This window comes from Episyrphus balteatus, chromosome 1, assembly GCF_945859705.1.
Source record: "Episyrphus balteatus chromosome 1, idEpiBalt1.1, whole genome shotgun sequence".
In the NCBI taxonomy this organism is placed as follows: domain Eukaryota; kingdom Metazoa; phylum Arthropoda; class Insecta; order Diptera; family Syrphidae; genus Episyrphus; species Episyrphus balteatus.
The window spans coordinates 143,685,706-143,704,945 of record NC_079134.1 but is presented as its reverse complement, the minus strand read 5'-3'; the positions used below and the strand labels follow the sequence as shown (position 1 = coordinate 143,704,945).

The window sequence follows — 19,240 nt, the reverse complement described above, 5'->3', positions numbered from 1 at the left end:
AATAAAACCAGAGATTCCTTTGATCAATAATTTTGTTTATTTTCTTTGGTAGTACAAATTTATTTTAATCAGAATCAAAGGGAAATCGCAGTTAATATTAAGATCTGAGTGAAGATGAAGTAGACACGGTTATTATTTTGGCAGATGCTGTGGATTTACAGAGAAAAAATTTTCTGATGACAATTACGAGAAGAAAAGTCACAGTTATTTGACTTTTTCACAAGAACTATGCCAGGAAAAAATATATTTTGATCACACATTGTTTTTTTTTTTATTTCATATTTTTCCGCAATAAAAATACGATATTCAATTAAAATTTACTCTTTATTTGAAGTTGATTTTCTCAAATAAACAAACAACACGAAGAAAACTTTCAGCTTGACGTTTGAGAAATGTCAAATGTTCCAAGTGTGTGTGCAAATCCGTGTAAATCTCTCAAAAAAGAGGGATTAAAAAAAATTCGAATTCTGCTTCGTTTGAAGGCTTGGCCACACCGGAGGGTACGCGGTAGAGGTACAGGTAACGGTACGGGTATTTGTATGGAAAAAATTCCAAACTGACACATCAACGTTAGGGTGTGGAATTTTTTTAATACAAATATCGTTGCCGCTACCCGTACCGCTACCGCGTACCCTCCGGTGTGGCCAAGCCTTGAGGCGAATTTTTTTTCTATGGAACATGATTTTCAGAAAAAATTCGCTTCGAGATCGCCGAAAATCGCCGATTTTTCAATTGAAAGGAATTCGACATTACAAATAACACTCAAAAAACACAAACAATTGAGCTTTTAAGCCAGGCGTCAGTTTCAAAAATGAAAAAAAAAAATTGAAAAAAAAAAATTTGACAGTTCAATTCTGAGGAAGATTTCAAGGCACAATTTGATTTGATCGAATTTCGAATGTAAAAGAAAGTTGTGAAGTTTTGGAAAATCAAAACCCAAACACGATCGAATTGATTAAAAATATTTTATTTATGTTGTTTAACACGCCACAGCACGGAAAACTATTAATTTTATTATTTTTATAAGAGAAATTTACTCGACCGCCTTTTTGCAATAATAATCGCATTTATTTTGTTTTTTTCCTCAGAATTGCTTCGATTTGATTGGTTGGTTTTGTCTTGTCTTGACAGATTGCTTAAAAGCCTAATAGCCCCATTCCATTGGAGGTGGTAGTCCAATGGAACAGGGCTAATAGTAGATGTGTTGGTTAATCTAGTACTATCATCTACTCATGCTCTTCTTCCCGAGTAGATACGATTTGTATTTAATTCGTTGAAAGTGCGTTCCATTGAAAATCGCTATTAAACTACTAGTAGCACTTTACCACCTCCCATAGGAAAGTCTTGGTCACACCAGTATGCGGTAGCGGTACGGGTAGCGGTAACGATATTTGTTTAAAAAAAAATCCACATCTGAACGTTGATGTGTTAATTTGGAATTTTTTTCATACAAGTATCCGTACCGCTTTCGCATATATTCTCTGTAGAAGTAGAATTAGAAGTAGAAATAGAAGTAGAAGTAGATAACTGAGTTTTTTCCCGAGTGTTTACTGCCTATCCTTTTTCAGTGGAAGAGAAGTACTTCTTATACGTACATATTTCACTGGTTATTTCTGTACTTCTACGTTTGCTGGGTGGCATAGAGTTTTAAACCAAAATACCGCTTTATGAATCCCAATACAGACTTGGCCACACCGGAGGGTATGCGGTAGCGGTACGGGTAGCGGTACGGGTAGCGGTAACGATATTTGTATTAAAAAAAATCCACATCTGAACGTTGATATGTCAGTTTGGAATTTTTTTCATACAAGTACCCTCACCGCTACCCGTACCGCTACCGCGTACCCTCCGGTGTGGCCAAGCCTTTAAAGGCTTCGCCACATCGGAGGGTACATGCGGTAGCAGTACGGGTAATTGTATTAAAAAAATTCCAAACTGGAACGTCAAAATTCAGCTGTGGAAATTTTTTCATACAATTACTCGTACCGCTACCGCATGTACCCTTCGGTGTGGCCTAGCCTTAAAAAAAAAAAAAAATCAAATTTTCTCATCAAAAACTTTTAGCCTGGCAGTGTTTTTTTTTTTCTAAACAATTTTTATATTCTCCCTTTTCTCTTTTCTTTTTTTTGAAGTTTTCTTTTGATCATTTCAGAAGAAAAAAAAAAAACAAAACAAAAAAATACAGAGAAACTACCAAGTAAACAACAACTAAAAATTTTGCAAAAAAACCAAAGCAACCTTTTTTGTTGTATTTTTGTGTTTTTGTTAACAAAAAACAAAGCAAGATACTAGTTACTAGAACAAGCCCTTGCAAAAAAAGTGTGAAGGATCATCAGCATATAAAACAAGATCTGCGAGGACTAACCTAGAAAAAAAAAACTAGGAACCGGTTTTTTTTCACATTAAAATGAAAACAAGCACAAATTTCAATTTTTTTTTGTATCCTTAAAAAAATGTCCTTAAAATAAAAAAATATTGATTAATCCCAGTCTAATGCTAATGATTTGCATCAAACTAGTATCTAAGTCCTTTGCAACCGATTTTTTCTTCCAATTCGCTCGAAGAATTTTGTTTTTTCTTCCCATCTCACTAACCTAACCTCACTTCTATCTACTTGGAAGCAAAAAGGAGAAGAGTATAGAGGTTGTCAAGGGTTTGTACACTTTTTGTTAGATACAAAGATTATCGAGGTCTTTAACGCGCAACATCAAAACGTTTCTAGGTACATCCAACAGCAGCAGCAGGCAGGAGCAGAAAAAAAAGGCAGAGCTGCTGTGCTTTGCTCTGCTCTGCTCTGCTATACTACCTACAACTTCTTGTCAGGAAGTTTGTCACTGTTAGTATTGTCAAACTATCGATACAAGGCACAGATCAAATATTATTATTCTCTGCTACTTGCTACTTTCATTCCCATCTTGAGAGTAAAAAAAAAAAGTTTGAAATAAAAAACTAGCCACCCTCTCATTCTCTGTTATTCGACCAATAGAACATATAACTTAGGGGTGGACAATCGCCTTTTATACCCACCCCTAGCGGCATCGTTAGAAGAATTTATATTTCTACTGTCGATGCTGCTGCTGCTTGAGGAAAGGAAGAAGAACTTTGTTTAGAGATTAAATTGATTTTTCTCAAGAAACACAGAGTTTGCACAGCATCAAAGTAGTAAGCAAGGTGGAGCAGAATTTTGCTTGATAGTTAGTTTTTTCTTCATTTCTAGGACTCCACAAATTGGGACAATCCACAAAATGGATGAAAGGAATCATAATTCAGCTGCTGAAGGATGTGAAAGTGAGTTACTAGAACAGATTTTTTTTTTGTTTATTTTCAATCTTTTTTCCTCTCAATTTGTGCTAATTTCTTTTCTGTTTAGTTTAATTTATTTTGTTTAGAAAAGAACTGCAAAGTTCTCTTAATTCTAAATTTAAATTTGAAAAAAAAAGAAACTAATTTATTGTTTCTTAACTAGAAAATGTATAGTTTTGCTGATTTTTTCTTATTTTTTCTTAGTTTTTTTTGTTTTGCTGAAAAGATAAAAATCTTATTTATGTACCTATACACAGGCTCTCTGTGCTAATTAGGGTGGTGATGGGTTTGGTTAGTAGTAAGGAGGCTGGATAAGTTGAGTGATATGAGGGTGACTAGAAGTTGCGCTGTATCTATAATAGTTTGAACTTTTTCAACTTAGGGCTAGAATATAAGTTTTTTTTGCTTTCTTTTTCTTTTCTATGTAATTTTGTGTGTGTATTTATCTCTATATAGTTTTATCTGAAGAAAAAAAAACAAGATTAAGAAATCGAAGAAGAAGTATCTTTTATCGAACGATATGGATGGGGGTTTGGGGTTTTGGGTTGCAGTTTTGGGGGGGGGGGGGGGGGGTTATCTATTCTGATGCTATCAAAAGGAGGGATTTTTTTTTTCTTAATAAATCATGACTCTATTTAAGGGAGATGAGTGTTTTAAGTGCTTGGAAAGGAAACAAAAAATCGAGTATACCATTTTTTTCAAGCTACATACAGATCTAGAATTTTTTTTTAGAAATTGGGTCGAACTGTGAAATAGATTTTTTAGTTTGAGGCTTTAGTTCAATTTTTTTCATTCATTCAGAATGAATAAATTCTGTTTAGTATATTTTAATTCATACTCTTTGAAATAAAAGAATATAAATGTAATTAAATATGAACTTTCTGTTTGAATACTTTGATGATTTATTTCGTGACTTGTGAAAACGCTAGTGATGGCATCTACACTTAGGAGCAAAAAAAAACGGAATCAAATAAATTATAAATGTACATTAGGGTGGGTCAAAAAAAATCGAAATTCTTTTTTTTGATTTGGTACTCCAAAAAATCGATTGCTAGACCCCTCTAGAATATACACACCAAATATAAGCTCTTTATATTAATGGGAAGGTCCTCCGCTTTGCAATTTTCCATTTTTACAGCTTCTACTAAAAACAAATAATTTTTTTATTAATTGACTTTTTCGCAAATTTCTTTTTATATTCTTGTAGGAAATTGAACGCTCTACAAAAACGGCCTTAGACACTTTTTTCGTTTATCTAACCGTTGAATAGATATTTGAGGTCCAAAAATCGAGAAAATCTTTAAAAAATTCGTTTTTTGTTCTTAATTTTGTAACAAATTGAAAAATTATAATAATCAAACGCGAAAGACATATTCTTGTTGGAAATTGATTGCTCCACAAAAAAGGTCTTTGTAACTTTTTTCATTAATCAAACTATTCTAAAGATATTCGAGGTCAAAGTTAAATTAGCAAGATGTATTCTTGTAGGGGCTTAAACGTTCTACAAAAAATTCCTTAGCATCAAATTGATTGCTTTAACCATTTAGAAGATATTCGTATCCAAATCGCAATGCATACGGGCCATAAGAAAACTATTGAAATCAGTGAGCATTGGTTTAGATACGAATATCTTCTAAACGGTTAAAGCAATCAATTTGATTCCAAGAAATTTTTTGTAGAACGTTTAAGCTCCTACAAGAATTTGAAAATAATGAAGTATCAGAGAATTTGAAATTTTTTAAAAATATAAAATGTTTTTATATTTTTTTAACTTTGACCTCGAATATCTTTAGAATAGTTTGATTAATGAAAAAAGTTACAAAGACCTTTTTTGTGGAGCAATCAATTTCCAACAAGAATATGTCTTTCGCGTTTGATTATTATAATTTTTCAATTTGTTACAAAATTAAGAACAAAAAACGAATTTTTAAAGATTTTCTCGATTTTTGGACCTCAAATATCTATTCAACGGTTAGATAAACGAAAAAAGTGTATAAGGCCTTTTTTGTAGAGCGTTCAATTTCCTACAAGAATATGAAAAGAAATTTGCTAAAAAGGCAATTAATAAAAAAATTATTTTTTTTTAGTAGAAGCTTAATGTAAAAATGGAAAATTGCAAAGCGGAAGACCTTCCCATTAATATAAAGAGCTCATATTTGGTGTGTATATTCTAGAGGAGTACCAAATCAAAAAAAAAGAATTTCGATTTTTTTGAACCACCCTAATGTACATATATTAAAAACAAAAATTGCAATGGATAAAATACTTTTTCTTCACAGTCTCATTTTAAAGCTTGAATTTTTTACTTTGATGCATACGATAATATTAGCGCTATCTGTTTGATTCCATTTTTTTTTTGCTCATAAGTGTATTTCAAGATTGTAGAAGTATGAAAAAATAATTTTTTTCTGTATGAAATGTTAAATCAGTCTGAGAAGAAAGTTTAGTTACTAAACTTTGATGCCGGACATAGAAAGTTGATATCGCTGGTACAATAAGTAAACGATATAATGTTTTGCCTGAGCAGTAGTTTCGAGGTTATATATTTGTGAGCTAGAAAATATGTTGAAACTGTTCCGTTGCGCTCGTTGGCATAACTTTAACGTTTTTAATATTAAGAAGAAGAAGAAAACGTAAACAAGAATTTGTTTTTTTTTAATATTAGATATCTAGCCAGGGTTCAAAGCATGCAAATATGTAAAAATAACAAAATTACTTCAAGAGCTAGAAATTAGTAAGAAACTGAACAGTTTTAGGCTCAGCGCACACATGCGATTTCGATCGCGCGATTATTCAGTCGCAAATTAGATGACAAGAATTTCAATGACTGTAGACACAATTTTCAAATTTTTAATCGCTGGAAGCATGTGTGTTCACAGGCATTGAAATCCTTGTGATCCATTTTTGCGACTGAATAATCGCGCGACTAAAATCGCATGTGTGCGCCTAGCCTTAGAAATGCTAATTATTTGGTAGAAATTGGCAAATAATTTCAAAATGTAAACGAAGAGCGAAGCACCCATCACTTTGATTATTATTATAATCATTTTTAGACTAATAGGTATGTCCTCATAAATAAGAGCAGTCGTGACACACAATACACAATAGATAACATAAATTCAATTTGACCAGCATCATTCAAAACAAGAAAAGTGAAATTGTTATGAACTTTTTGTTGGTTTCTCAATTTGATCTATAAATATACTATCGGAATGGGAGAAGTAAGTTACCTATATTTCACAACCTATCCAATTATTCTCCTCTAGATTGCGATTGGAAAAACTGTTTGAGCTTAAAAAATATCTGTAGGAATGAAAGCTTCTAAATGACCGCCACTACTTCAGTAGCAATAGGTCCATTTGTGTTTATCTCACCGAGCAGTTGAACCAATCTTTAGGTACATCATTTCGGATAAAGTAAAGTTATTGCACTAGATATTCAAAAGCTTTCAACCGAGTTTGGAATCAAAAAAATTAGTTGCTTTTGTGTTCCAAAGCAAGACAATTTTTTTGTCATAGCCAAAGTATAATCACAGTTTTTTTTTATCTGCTATTATACGCCGATAGGAATCAGTCTGCTTAAGCTATGTATGATTTTCCTCAATTTCTGAAACTGAATAAAATGATTGCATTTCATTTTCTAAAAATGGTTCTGCTTACTCTTTCTGAAGTTTTGTGTGAAAATTTTGTTTCATTTAATCAATAGCATTATAAACCATTTTGTGAAAACAACTCAGTATTTTTGCTTGTTGGGAAAGATATTTTCCATATCAAAAATAATTTCTGCTTTTTAACTGGAGTACAATGTACTTTTAAAGCCACGTACAACACAGCAGAGTAACAGAATAACGCAAAGAATTTTTAATAAAAGTTACCTGAGATTATCTGTTAATTTTGGATTTTTAGTTTTGTCAAAGGTCCTCTTTTCTCTCCCGCAATATATTCAATTGTTTTTATAACTTATTTTGAATTTCTTTAAAAATTACAAATGTTACTTGATGTTAATATGGACGGGATTTCGAACTAGTCTACTAGTCTGGCTTCTGCACATACTCAAGTGTGACGGAAAAAGTTATTTTTTTCAAATTACTTAAATGAAAAATTACTAGGCTAAGCATCACATACAAATGGAATAAAGGAGTCTGATGTTTGAAAAACAGCAGCCTAACTGCATGTATGGAAACATACGAAAAAATGAAACTTAATAGGTAAAAAAAATGTTATTCCTTTATTCAACGGTGTTGTGACCTCTATGTCGCGTGTGGTGGGATCATTACTTACCGGCATTACTGCTTCACACTAGTGATCCGCTTGTGGGCTTCACTGGGTTGACCTCAGAAATCGACGGATACACGCTAGAGAACTGAACTGAAATTCTACCAATGCTTTTTAAAATTATCCGCCAGGTTCATTTATTCTTTTGAGGTGTCTATTAAAAGTAAACATTTTCGATTTCTTAAAAATTTCTTTTTTTATTCTTTTAACATCAAGGAATTCGACCATATACATATGAAATATGATCAAAATATCACTTGAAGGCAACAAAATCTCCTGCTTCCCAAGAAGTTATACAAACTTTAATTTTCGAACGAGTTTTCAAATTACTTTGACTTACTGAAAAAGTAATACAGAAACGTTTATAGTTCTGAAACATTTTATTTATCGACTTTTTTTTAGCAAAATAGTAATTATTTTAAAGGTTTACAGGAAACGACAGAAGTCTTAGGCCAAGTTTTTCGGTAAGAGATTAAAGTGAACAAAATTTACATATATCTTATGTTCTATTTTAATTTTTAATATATTTTTAAATTTAATTCTGATTTGACTTTACATTTTAAAATTTGAATAGTAACAAGATTTGAAATCTAATTTATTTTAATGACATTTATGACCAGTTTCTTAAAACGTTGGAAGTTGGACTCATCTTTTAATTCTATGGGCAGTGAATTGAATAGTTTCACTCCTTGATACATTACAGATTTTTTGGTGCTGCTCCGTCTATATCTCTCCAGTCGGAAATCATTTGCTGATCTTAGATTGAATGGTTGCAATTCGCCAACATAAACCAGTTTCTCTTTTAGATACTGTGGATAATTGCAAAATTTTATATTATGAACAAAAATTAGGACAAAATTAGACGCTGATTAACATTTAACCACTTTATCTTTATCTATTACATTTTCAAACAAAACGCATAGCTTTATTTTAAAGAACTTATAGTCTTTGCCTAAGCTCCATATTGCACATGCACATGAACAAAACTGTAGCATAATAGTCAAAATGTGGTAGAACAATTATTGTTGTAAATCATTACTGCATTTTTAAAGCTTAATTTCTTTTCGGATTCTATTTAAAAAACTCATTTTTTAACTTTTTGGATATTTTCTGATTCAATTTGCAGATTAAGAATTTCACTTGAATTTAAAATCATGAATTTGGTTTTTGACACATTGAGCATTTATTTAGACGCCTTAATGAACTTATTTTGTTCTATTGGTTATATTGACTTGAACTTATTCCAAACCAGCTTAGTTTAATAAAGATTCTTGAAATAGCCGTCTTTTCGCTTATTTCATTCGCGCATGAACTTTTCTTATTCACTCTTATTCCTTTTGAAAAGGGGTATTTACATAAACCGACATAGAAAAATATCAAACATTCCTAGGCCCAATTTATTCACTCTCCATTAAATTTAAAGTCATTGCTTCTCGAATTTGGGATATTGAATGCTCGAGCACCTTTTTTTGATATAGTTAAATTATTATTATTATTATAGTTTTCTTTTACAATTAAAGTCCTGTGTTCTCTTCTCGGTTTTTAATTTGCTTTGTTTTTTTTATGAATTGTTTATTTTTCATCAATTATGTATGAATAAATGATTAAATTATATTCCTTTTTGCAGATTACTATCAAATCAGTGATGACGACATTGATGAAAACGATGAAAATGGTGACGAGTCCGTTCTTGAAGAATCCTCAACAGCTGATGGACGAAATCCATACGAAAGAGCTTGGACCACCGAAGCCACTCGAGCATTGATTCATATTCGTGGACCTATGGAAGACAAATTCACTGAAGGACGTCAAAAACGCACAGCTCTCTGGCTTAGCGTCACCAGACAATTACAAAAACTAGGCTTTCGCTATAATGCTGCTAAAGTCCAAAAGAAATGGCACAATATCCTCATAACTTACAACAAGAATCTCAACAAAAAATTCCTCGCAGGCTATGTCCATTGGGAGTTCTTCGAGGAAATGTTCAAATACTTGCAGGGCAAAAAAGCCGAATGTGACACAATTGTGAGTGGTGCACAATTCCAAGATGAAAGCCAATACCCACCCGACAATTCCATGCTGCATCCTCAAATTCAAATGGATGGCAAATCTGCTGACGAATTCGAAGAGAGCAGTGGAAGCCCCGAAAGAAAGAAACCTAAATTCGAATACAACAACGATCACCATGATGAGCTTCCGCTCGAAATAACACATGAAAATGGCAATGATGATTATGCGCATGGCTCCTCGTCATTGCAAGGCCACTGGTGGAAAGAATACTTTGAACGGAAATTGACAATGGAAAGAGAAAAAATTGATTTGCAACGCGAAATGCATCGCGATCTAATGCATTTCAATAAAATGTCTCTCATCCAGCAGGAGAAAATTGAACGAATTAAAATCGACGCTATTAACAGTTTGACTTCTACGTTGCAGAAATTTGTCGAAGTCAAGAGTCGAAAAGCCTAGAAAAGAAAACAAAATTAGTCTCTTTTTTTTTGTTCACGGAAATGCATGTAGTTTTATTTTATATATTTTACAAATCGTCTCTAAATGTTCCCTATTTGTGATTTTAATATGTATTTGAGTTTTATTTACTGAATCAGTATTATTATGCTTTAAAGCGTGTTTCGGATACATTTTAAGGACAAATAAATCAAGTACAAAAATTTCAAGGAAATTTATGTTTGTTTTTCTTTGAACTTAAGAATTTTTATTAACAATAAGTTTGGCGTAAATTGATAAAATATGTTGTTCCAAAAAGTACCAACATTGTTTGCAAGACATTGAAATAGAACATCAACCAGACCTCAAAAAACTCTTTGGATTTCACTTATGAATAGAGTTTAAATAGACCTTTCTTTTGATGTTTCACTCTATGGGTTTGAAAAAAATTTTTTTAAATTCATTTTTTTTCGACAGGGGTTAACCTTGGATTTTTATCGAAAATCCAAAAAAAAAAGTAATTGTAATTTGTGTACGTAAATGGAGAGCCTATTAAATACGAACTCATATCTTGATACCAAAACTTTTTTGGATACTTTGATCCGAAGAATATTATTTTTTGAGTAAACACTCGGGCGTATACGTACTTTTTTCAAAATAAAATTAAACATTTCCAATCAGTCATATGCCATCATTTTTTCTTGTAGACGCCAACTTCAAGGAAAACAGTAATACATATACATACATAGCTATTCCACTTTTGATCGAAATGATAAGTTCGCAATGGCTAGGTAGGTAGCTGGAGATCTAGAGCACCATAACATGTGTGACCTTAATTGTTTGTGGAATGGAATGTAGTACTGACCAAGAAAGACAATATTTGCGATAGCTGATGGTTTTGGTAATGAGAGACTGTTCGAAACCTACATGGTACCAGGCGATGTCTTATGCCAATAACTCAAAATCATTTTCTGAACCACATTAGTTCCATCAAAATTTAATTAAAAAGGTATTTGAATAAGAAAAAAGGTCATAAGAAAGACAATTTGGTAAAAAGAGGACAATCCTCTATGTTATTTTAGCTAAAATGTTATTGAAGAACAACAAAGAAGAGATCAGTCCTCTGTAAAAGAGGACGGATCCATATCTGTACCAGGCCTAGGTTTAGCTAATAGCTTCTTAGATCTTTTTTTTCATGGGTGGGCCATATCTTCTTTTATATTCCAACTTGACTTTGATCGAGAGATAGATAGTTGTCAATATATTGCAATTCACGATTCCCAGGGGAATGTCGAATCGTTCCGCCTCGGAGGCATGAAGGGCTGAACCTTTCATCGGCACATTCGTCGCTTTAGTCTAATAGCCATCAATAGCTTTGATAGCTGCTTTACTATAAATGAAAATTGCGAATATTCTTCGGTATTGCTTTAATTATCCTGCAGGCCTACCTAAATGGCAAAACCTCAGCCTAATAACACTTGGGAAGGAAGACAAAATGATTCGTTGATTTTCATGATGCCACCATATTCCATTTTTGAGCCATCTGTGAAAATGGTTGATTTTCATCTAGTTCGTTTTTCTATTGGTCTCTGGAAGGGAACACACTTATTCGAAGTGTGGATGGGTAGCTCGGTAATCGAACCGCTGTGTTGTAGTTCTTTCGGCAGCAGATCGAGTATTTTGCTTTAGCATGCAACAGATCAAAGTTTAGTTATGGATTTTACCACTAAAAATATTGGTGTCAGTGTTCTTGAAGCATTTTGCAATAATTTTTGTTATTTCTTCATTTGTATAAAAAAAAATAAAAAAGTAAACATGGCCAAAAAATCAATTCATTTATTTTCATTATCAATAAAACTTATATTATTTTTTAAATTAAATTATTAAATTATTTTATTATTAAAGATAATATTTAGTTTTTTTTTTTGTTTTTTTTGTATTTATATTCTAAAAAAGTCTTCAAGTTATTGTGTTTCGATATTTCTTTTTATATATTTTATTTTGTATGCATTTCATGTAAGACACATAATACATTAAAGCTTATAAAGTTTTAAACATTTATCTTATACAGAGTCTGGTCAAAAATATTTGTTCGTTACAATAGCTGCGTTCCTTTGGAAATATTTATCTACTTTTTAGTACTTAAAGCTGCTTTGAACTACTTTTTCAGTATAGCAAAGTAGTTTTAAGTAATAAAAAGTAGATAAATATTTCCAAAGGAACGCAGCTAATAAAATTTAAAAAAAAATGTTTCTAAAAACTGACGAAACAAGTCCTTTTTTGCAGGACCTCATACTAAAAAAAAAAAATCTTATTTAAATCTAATTATATAATTTAAGATTTTTTGTTTTTAAGTATCAATGAGATAAAAAAATGATGTAAAGTATCGAAATAGTTCTTTAAACTTTGGTATAATTTTACATAGTTTACGAAAAATTATGTTAAAAAAAGGCAACATCGGTATTTATTGTTTAAAAAAAAATATATTATATAATTAATTAAGTGTTGTATAAATATTTCAATTCTAATTTTATTTAGTTTTTTTTTTTTTTTTTTATTAAATAAATTCCAAAATTCTTTTTAAGAAATAGACAATGGAAGCATTGTTGATCGATATTTCGTTAACATTTTTGGACAGTCAAAAACAGACAGTTTCTGAATACTCATTAGAGACATTTACATACTAGGTTTAGTTTAACAAAAAAAGCAGTTGGACGGATTTCCCAACAGTTCAAAATTAATGTTCATTAAGAAACAAACCTATTCTAATTCTATCAAAATTGTATTTACATAGTCGTCTCGGAATCTGGAGGAGTGTGATAGTTTAAGTTATACGCAGGTGGGCCACTGTTCAAAAACGCCATTGATCTTATACTCTCTCTCGATGCTGTTCGTTTCGAAAACGGTATGTTTTGAGGAGGAGTGCTAGAAAAATTAGGCGAATGTTGTTGCTGCTGTTGTTGTTGTTGCTGTTGTTGGTGATGATGGTGATGTGAATGTTGATGTTGTTGCTGTTGAATTTGATGTTGTTGTTGTTGCTGTTGTTGTTGTTGTTGTTGTTGCTGCTGCTGTTGTTGTTGTTGCATTTGTTGCTGCTGACCAGTAATGCCAGCAAAAACATTCTCAGCTACAGTTGGAGTATACGAGCTCAAAGGTCGAGCACCATGAAAGTTTGAATAACTCGATCGAACCGATGGAGGACGGTTATTGTACAACTCATCAACATGCTCACCATCATTCAAATTCGGTGTAGAATGCTGATAAGTCGGATTGTACAAACCCGTTGAAGTATTACCCGAATTCCAAGATTGCTGTAACTGCAGAGTACTTCCACTCGTGTTGTAGTAAATTGGATCTGGAGGTATGTTCTTAGTGAAGCTGCTATACTTTTTCGGTGGTTTTGTCAAACTGCTTACAATCTCATTGTTCAATGATTGCAAATTAGAAGCTGTCAAAGCTGGATTTTCGACATGTTGAAAACTGGCAAATGATTTGCCAACTCCACCAACAGCAGCACTCTGCTGTTGCATTTGCTGTTGTTGTTGATCCATCAATTTGGTAACCGGATTTTGTTGATATTTCCGACGTGATGTACGCATGCTATTGCGATTATTGCTTGAACTGGCATGACTTCGTCGACTGGTTGTACTATGGCGGCTATTCGTTCCACGTGTCATTACCGAGCGTCGTTTTACTCGGCGTGGTGTCATTGGTTTGGGGCTAAGCTGTCCGTTGCGATCTTCAACTTGGTCATCATAATCTAATATCGTATCGGCTCGATTTCGTATCGTATCCATGGATGAGGGGCCAAATTCAATTGAATATAATGATTGACGGTGTTTTGCCTTTTTACTACCATGCTTCACTGATAATAGAAAAAATAATTTTAATAAAATCATATAAAATTATAAATATTGCGGGTATTATAGCTCAAGCTGAAAGTTATTTTTTGGTATAAGTATTACCTTGAAATCAGTGTGTTGGAGGATGGAAAGAAGTGAAATCTATAAATTTATTAGTTAATTTAGCTATAAAATTAGGATAATGAAGTCGTTTTGATAGAAACAAAACAAAATTAAGTAGGTATGTAGTTTATTTTATGATAAAGCTATTAATAACGTTAAGTTATTAGGTAAAGTTAAAAGTATTATGAATAAGCAATATTTAAAACATTACCATCACCCAAAATCACTACAGTTGTGGAAATTTAAACCTAAAAAAAACTTCAAAAAATTATGTTTTCAATAGATATCTTAAAAGTCTTAAAGAAACTTGTGTTCTGACCGAATCAACTCTGCAGTCCTCTGCGATCTTCGAAGTAAATGGCTGCATCAAATTTTGGATTTTATTCATGTTAAAGGAGAGAAGAGTTTTAGCAAGTTTTAGAAATAGACATCGTTTTTAATGCCTTAGCATATTTTTAGCTCGAGGTGGTCCCCAATTTTATGGCTTCTTATCATGATTAACATCATTGTAAAGCTTGAGAGAAGTGGAGTGAAAGCAGGGCAAATGCAAATAATCTGGTTATGTTCGAATCGGGAAAGTTTACAGCGAATAAGGTTTTTACTGAAATGGCTTTGAAGAAAGTTAGCAATTGGCTGACATCAACAATTTATTTTTGGTGTAACAGTTGATTTGTATTAATTTTTTTTTTCAAATTAAGTCATTTTTTTTTTAGAAAATTGCCCCTCTCGGTGGGAATACACAACCTCGTCCCATACAATTTTCTAGCTTTTTGGTACATTCCCCCTGAATCATTCGATATGTAATTAAATAAACTATAATTGTGCAAAATTTCAATTAATTTCATATTCAATATCCTGAGATAACGGAAAAAAGATGTTGTTTTTCAAAACACGTGAAAAATACCTCAAAACACCTGTGGAGATCTGTTGTCGATGACCAGCCATTAGTCAGTGTAGGAAGTACCGTAATCTCTGTTTGAAATTTCGACATAGTTGGCTTTAAAAAATTCTAACTTTTTTGGTAGGCATGGTAGAAATATTGATACGTCATATAAAAGGTGAAATAAGCTTTCAGATGATATAAAATATGTTTAATGGTGTTAGAAAAGAAAAAAGATTGATTTTTTTTTGCTTTTTTGATTAAAAGTGATTGAGTTCAAAAAAATCTAGCTCTTTTTGTAGATGTTGAATAGACATGGTCGATATAAATATTTTGAGCCGAAACAAGAAGCTTTTATATAGGCTATCATATAAAAAGCATGGATTTAAAGGTGATAGAATAAAAAAAGGTAGATTTTTTCTATTTTTGTTTTTTTTTACAAGAAAAATGATTTTTTAAGGTTTCACTTCTACCACGTGTGAATTGCACACATGATTTTCCTTTTTCATTGAAAATAAAAATTTCAATGCAAAATGTATGCATTAAAAAGTTTTTCCATAATTTAAGGTTAAATTCTTATTTGATTGGGCGATAATAAAAATTTAAAAAAAAAATTCAATACTATCGACTTCGAGATATTGGTAGTCGATACATATTCTCCCCCATGATATTATATGTCTTCAAGAAAGTCAGTGAATAAGTTACATAGAATTATTTTATCAACGGCTGAAACTTTGCATTTATGATTTTTTTTTATGCTTGAGAAAAAAAATACGCATACGCCATAGTGACCCACAGTTGGACTTTAGTTGTGATTGAACAAAGATTGCATAAACGATATAATGCTTTTCAGTGAGTTAGGGATTGAAATACGATTTAATTCAAGGTACAGAATTTTAACAGTTTATTTTGCCAAGACCAAATTGTTCGATTTTCTCCAATTTTCTAAAATTGGTGTATTGTTTTCATCATTAGTGTCTTTGTCATTAATTTAAAAATTGAATAAATAATTGAAACAACTTCACGTTAGTAACGCATGGTGTTAATATTGGGCTGGTGTTTAAATTCTGCACCACTAGAAGTTGTATAAAGAAAAAACAAAATACTGACTTTAAATTAGCGCACATTTTTTAAAATATATTATTAATTAGAAAATGCATTTCCAGCTAAGTTAAATTAAACACAATTATAAAAACCAAAACAATCGAGACCATAACAGCGCCGAGAAAAGAAAGAAGAATTGAAAACAAAACAAAACAAGAAAGCGACAACAACAAAATTTAAACTATTTAATCCAGTCAAATAAGGATTTAACCTCAAAATGAATGTTAGTAGAAATTTTTTTTGCTCAATATCTTCCTTTTGCCATTCTATAACATAACTCAAAAGTCTAGAAAAATCTCATGTCCGCTTGTCGCGATTTCAAGGTCAAATCGCGAAATGGAGATTTTCAAAATTAGCAAAAATAGGCTATGGTATTATATACACATATGATACATGATTTCAAGGTATTTTTTATTGCTGATTCCAAAAAATCTAAAATCAAGACAATCTGACGTCTCTGAAAAAAGTTATACCTGTTTTTGATCTGTCAACTCATATTATTATAACAGTTGCAAACTTACTGCCGGAATCAGCATTAAAAAATACCTTGAAATCATGTATCATATGTGTATATAATACCATAGCCTATTTTTGCTAATTTTAAAAATCTCCATTTCGCGATTTGACCTTGAAATCGCGACAAGCGGACATGAGATTTTTCTAGACTTTTGAGATATGTTATAGAATGGTAAAAGGAAGATATTGAGCAAAAACAATTTCTACTAACATTCATTCCGAGATTTACCCCTTTTTTCTCCTTATTTTACTGTATTAATTATGTTTTTACATTTTGTCGACTTTAAAATAATAAAATAAAAATTTCAATTTCAATTTGACGAACGTAAAAGTATTTTTACTTAGAAAAAAAAAAGCAGAGAAGATTTAAAGCAATTTAACAAAAAACCAAACACCAAAAAACAAAAAGATATTGCTAATTGATTTTTTTATAAGCATTTTAAAAAGGTTATTTAAAAATTATAATATAAATAAATATAATTATACAAAACTAACAACAACAAATTATTTAAAAAAACCAACAAGCTTTTGTATACACATACATTTTTATTTGAAAATAAAAAAAAAAGAAACTTAAATTTATTAATTAATCAGTTAATTGTTAAGATTACAATAAGATTTTTAAAATTAATTTTATTTTTTTAATGTTTAATAATAATAGTTATTTTTATTTTTACTTAAAATTTCTTTTATTCATATTTTTTATTTTTTTTTTTTACTTTTTCAAAGGCAACATTTAAATATATTACTAACGATTAACACACATGTCTCTATACTTCATTTGTTTGTATTTTATTTTTTTATTTAACATTATCCAATTATTTAAAATTATATCTTTTTTTTTTCATTTAAATTCTTCTTTTGTTTTATACTCTAAAAAGGCAATTACAATCTTTTTTGGTGATTCATTCTTCATTTCAATTAAATTTTTTTTTATCACAGTTGACAAACTCGTGCTTTAATTTTATATATATATTTTTAAATTAATTTTAATTCAAATTAAAATTTTTTAATATTTAATATTATTTTTTTATTTAAAAAAAAAAAAGAATCAAACATTGTGTTTCATAATAATTTCGATTTTCTAACAATTTCAACAAAAATTTGGTTTATATTTATTTATTTATTTTTTTTTTTATTTATAGAATTAACTTATATTTAATAGATAACAACAAAAATGTTCTTTTTTTTGTTATAGTGGCGGGATGGACATTTATATATTTTTTTTTATTGTTTGTGCTTTGATGTTGTTAAACGCTTACCATTATAGACTGAAAGACTTTATAGGAAGAATTTTTTTGATTGTTACAAAATGAATGGGGGAATGTTTTAAGATAAGGGGATAAGTATTTGAAGAGTTTTATATTTTAATGATACAAAAAAAAATAGTTACCAAGCAGTATTATTTAAAAAGAATCAGGAACTTTAATTTGATCGTTCAGCGATTTTATTTAGTTTTTGTTTATAAGTTGACTGATGACTTATTTAATGTTGACCAAGGGAATTGCTGTCCAATTTTGATGGCATTTTCATACTAAACTATAATAATAATCCGAAAGTGTTGGAAAACTGTTGGTTTGTTTGGTAAATTGCGTAGATTCAATGCAAATTGAAATATCGAGTTAGACGCAAACAAAAAAAAAGAAAAGAATGCGAATGTTTTTGTAGTGCATGTTTTTTTTTTTTTAGTAAAGTAACCATTTTTTGTGAACATCATAAATTTATTAATGAAGCTAAGGTTAATTTGTGGACTTCTTTTTTAAAAAACTGATTTAGTATGAAGTTCTAAGCAAATGTGTGATGAGGACTAATGAACTTTTGTATTAGTTGAGCTGATTTAGCTTAAATATCTCTCGATGTTTAAACACAGGAGCGGTTCTTATTTTTCAAAAATCGAATTTGTAGTTTAAAGTTTCTATCTAAATTCCCTTAATTCAATTAGCTCACGGTTAATGAAAATCTCTTAGGTTTCAAAAAACCTAAACTGACCTAATGACGATAAACTGTTAAAAATACGATAAGCTACCACCAATGTGTGTCTTTTCTTCATTTTTTATTGCTGAACTTTACAAACTCTAAATCCTTTTAAAGTCAAGTTCTAAAATACAAGAGCACCCTCTTAAAAGCTTTGCATTTTTGAAAGATATTATTATCTTATTAAATAAATTACAGGCAGTAAAAAATGTTTAACACTGGCGTAGCTAGTCTTTTTGTCTAAGGAAAACCACGGTCCTTCTCATTTAACATGCTTGCTCTACTTTAACAAAAAAGAAAGGGATCAAAATATGTAGGCTCCAACTTTTGCTATGCTATTTTTCAAATGGCCATATCTTTTTTGTCGTCAGGAAAACAATTTTAAGTTTAAACACTATCGTTTTGAGACTTTAAAAACAAACATCTAAAGTTGTTTGCATTGCGCAGTTCTTAATTTGAAGTTTTAATTTTAAATAAATAAAAAAAAAAATGTCGTAACATCTTTCGAGAATTCTCAAGAGAAAAGTTGGAGAAAATCTTATAACAGTTCAATGTTAGCTACTTAAGCTCAAAACTATAATTTAATCATATTTTAAAAGTATGATTTGAAGAATGACGGCTCTTATTTCAGCAAAAGGGTGACTAATTACTTTTTGGTTCAAAAAAGTATTGCTACTGTTTGCTTTTATAAATTAAAAAATGGGCTTAAAAACTGAAATCCAGATAGTTTTGAAGTTATTGGGGAACAGCCATGCTCATATAAATAAAAACCGGTTAAA

General features: G+C 30.7%; 2 protein-coding genes across 4 annotated transcripts in view; one reads left to right on the top strand and one right to left on the bottom strand.

The window, feature by feature from the left end:
• Positions 1-2,236: 2,236 nt before the first annotated feature.
• Positions 2,237-10,250, top strand: LOC129906293 (uncharacterized). 3 transcript variants are annotated; one of them, XM_055981991.1, is made up of 4 exons: positions 2,237-2,653; positions 2,723-3,159; positions 3,218-3,288; positions 9,205-10,250. In XM_055981991.1, exons 3-4 carry the CDS (start codon positions 3,246-3,248, stop codon positions 10,044-10,046), a joined length of 885 nt encoding a protein of 294 aa, XP_055837966.1. In that variant the 5' UTR covers positions 2,237-2,653; positions 2,723-3,159; positions 3,218-3,245; the 3' UTR covers positions 10,047-10,250. The 3 variants fall into 3 exon arrangements, with proteins under 3 accessions (XP_055837966.1, XP_055837965.1, XP_055837967.1); XM_055981990.1 differs by having other exon boundaries at positions 2,723-3,162; positions 9,205-10,249; XM_055981992.1 differs by lacking the exon at positions 2,723-3,159.
• A 2,094-nt stretch (positions 10,251-12,344) lies between these two features.
• Positions 12,345-19,240, bottom strand: part of LOC129907433 (sodium/potassium-transporting ATPase subunit beta-1-interacting protein) — a 113,981-nt gene continuing 107,085 nt past the window's right edge. The window contains exon 6 of the mRNA XM_055983648.1: positions 12,345-13,887. Coding sequence (XP_055839623.1) covers positions 12,809-13,887 — 1,079 coding nt within the window. The 3' untranslated portion in view covers positions 12,345-12,808. The remainder of the gene's footprint in view (positions 13,888-19,240) is intronic.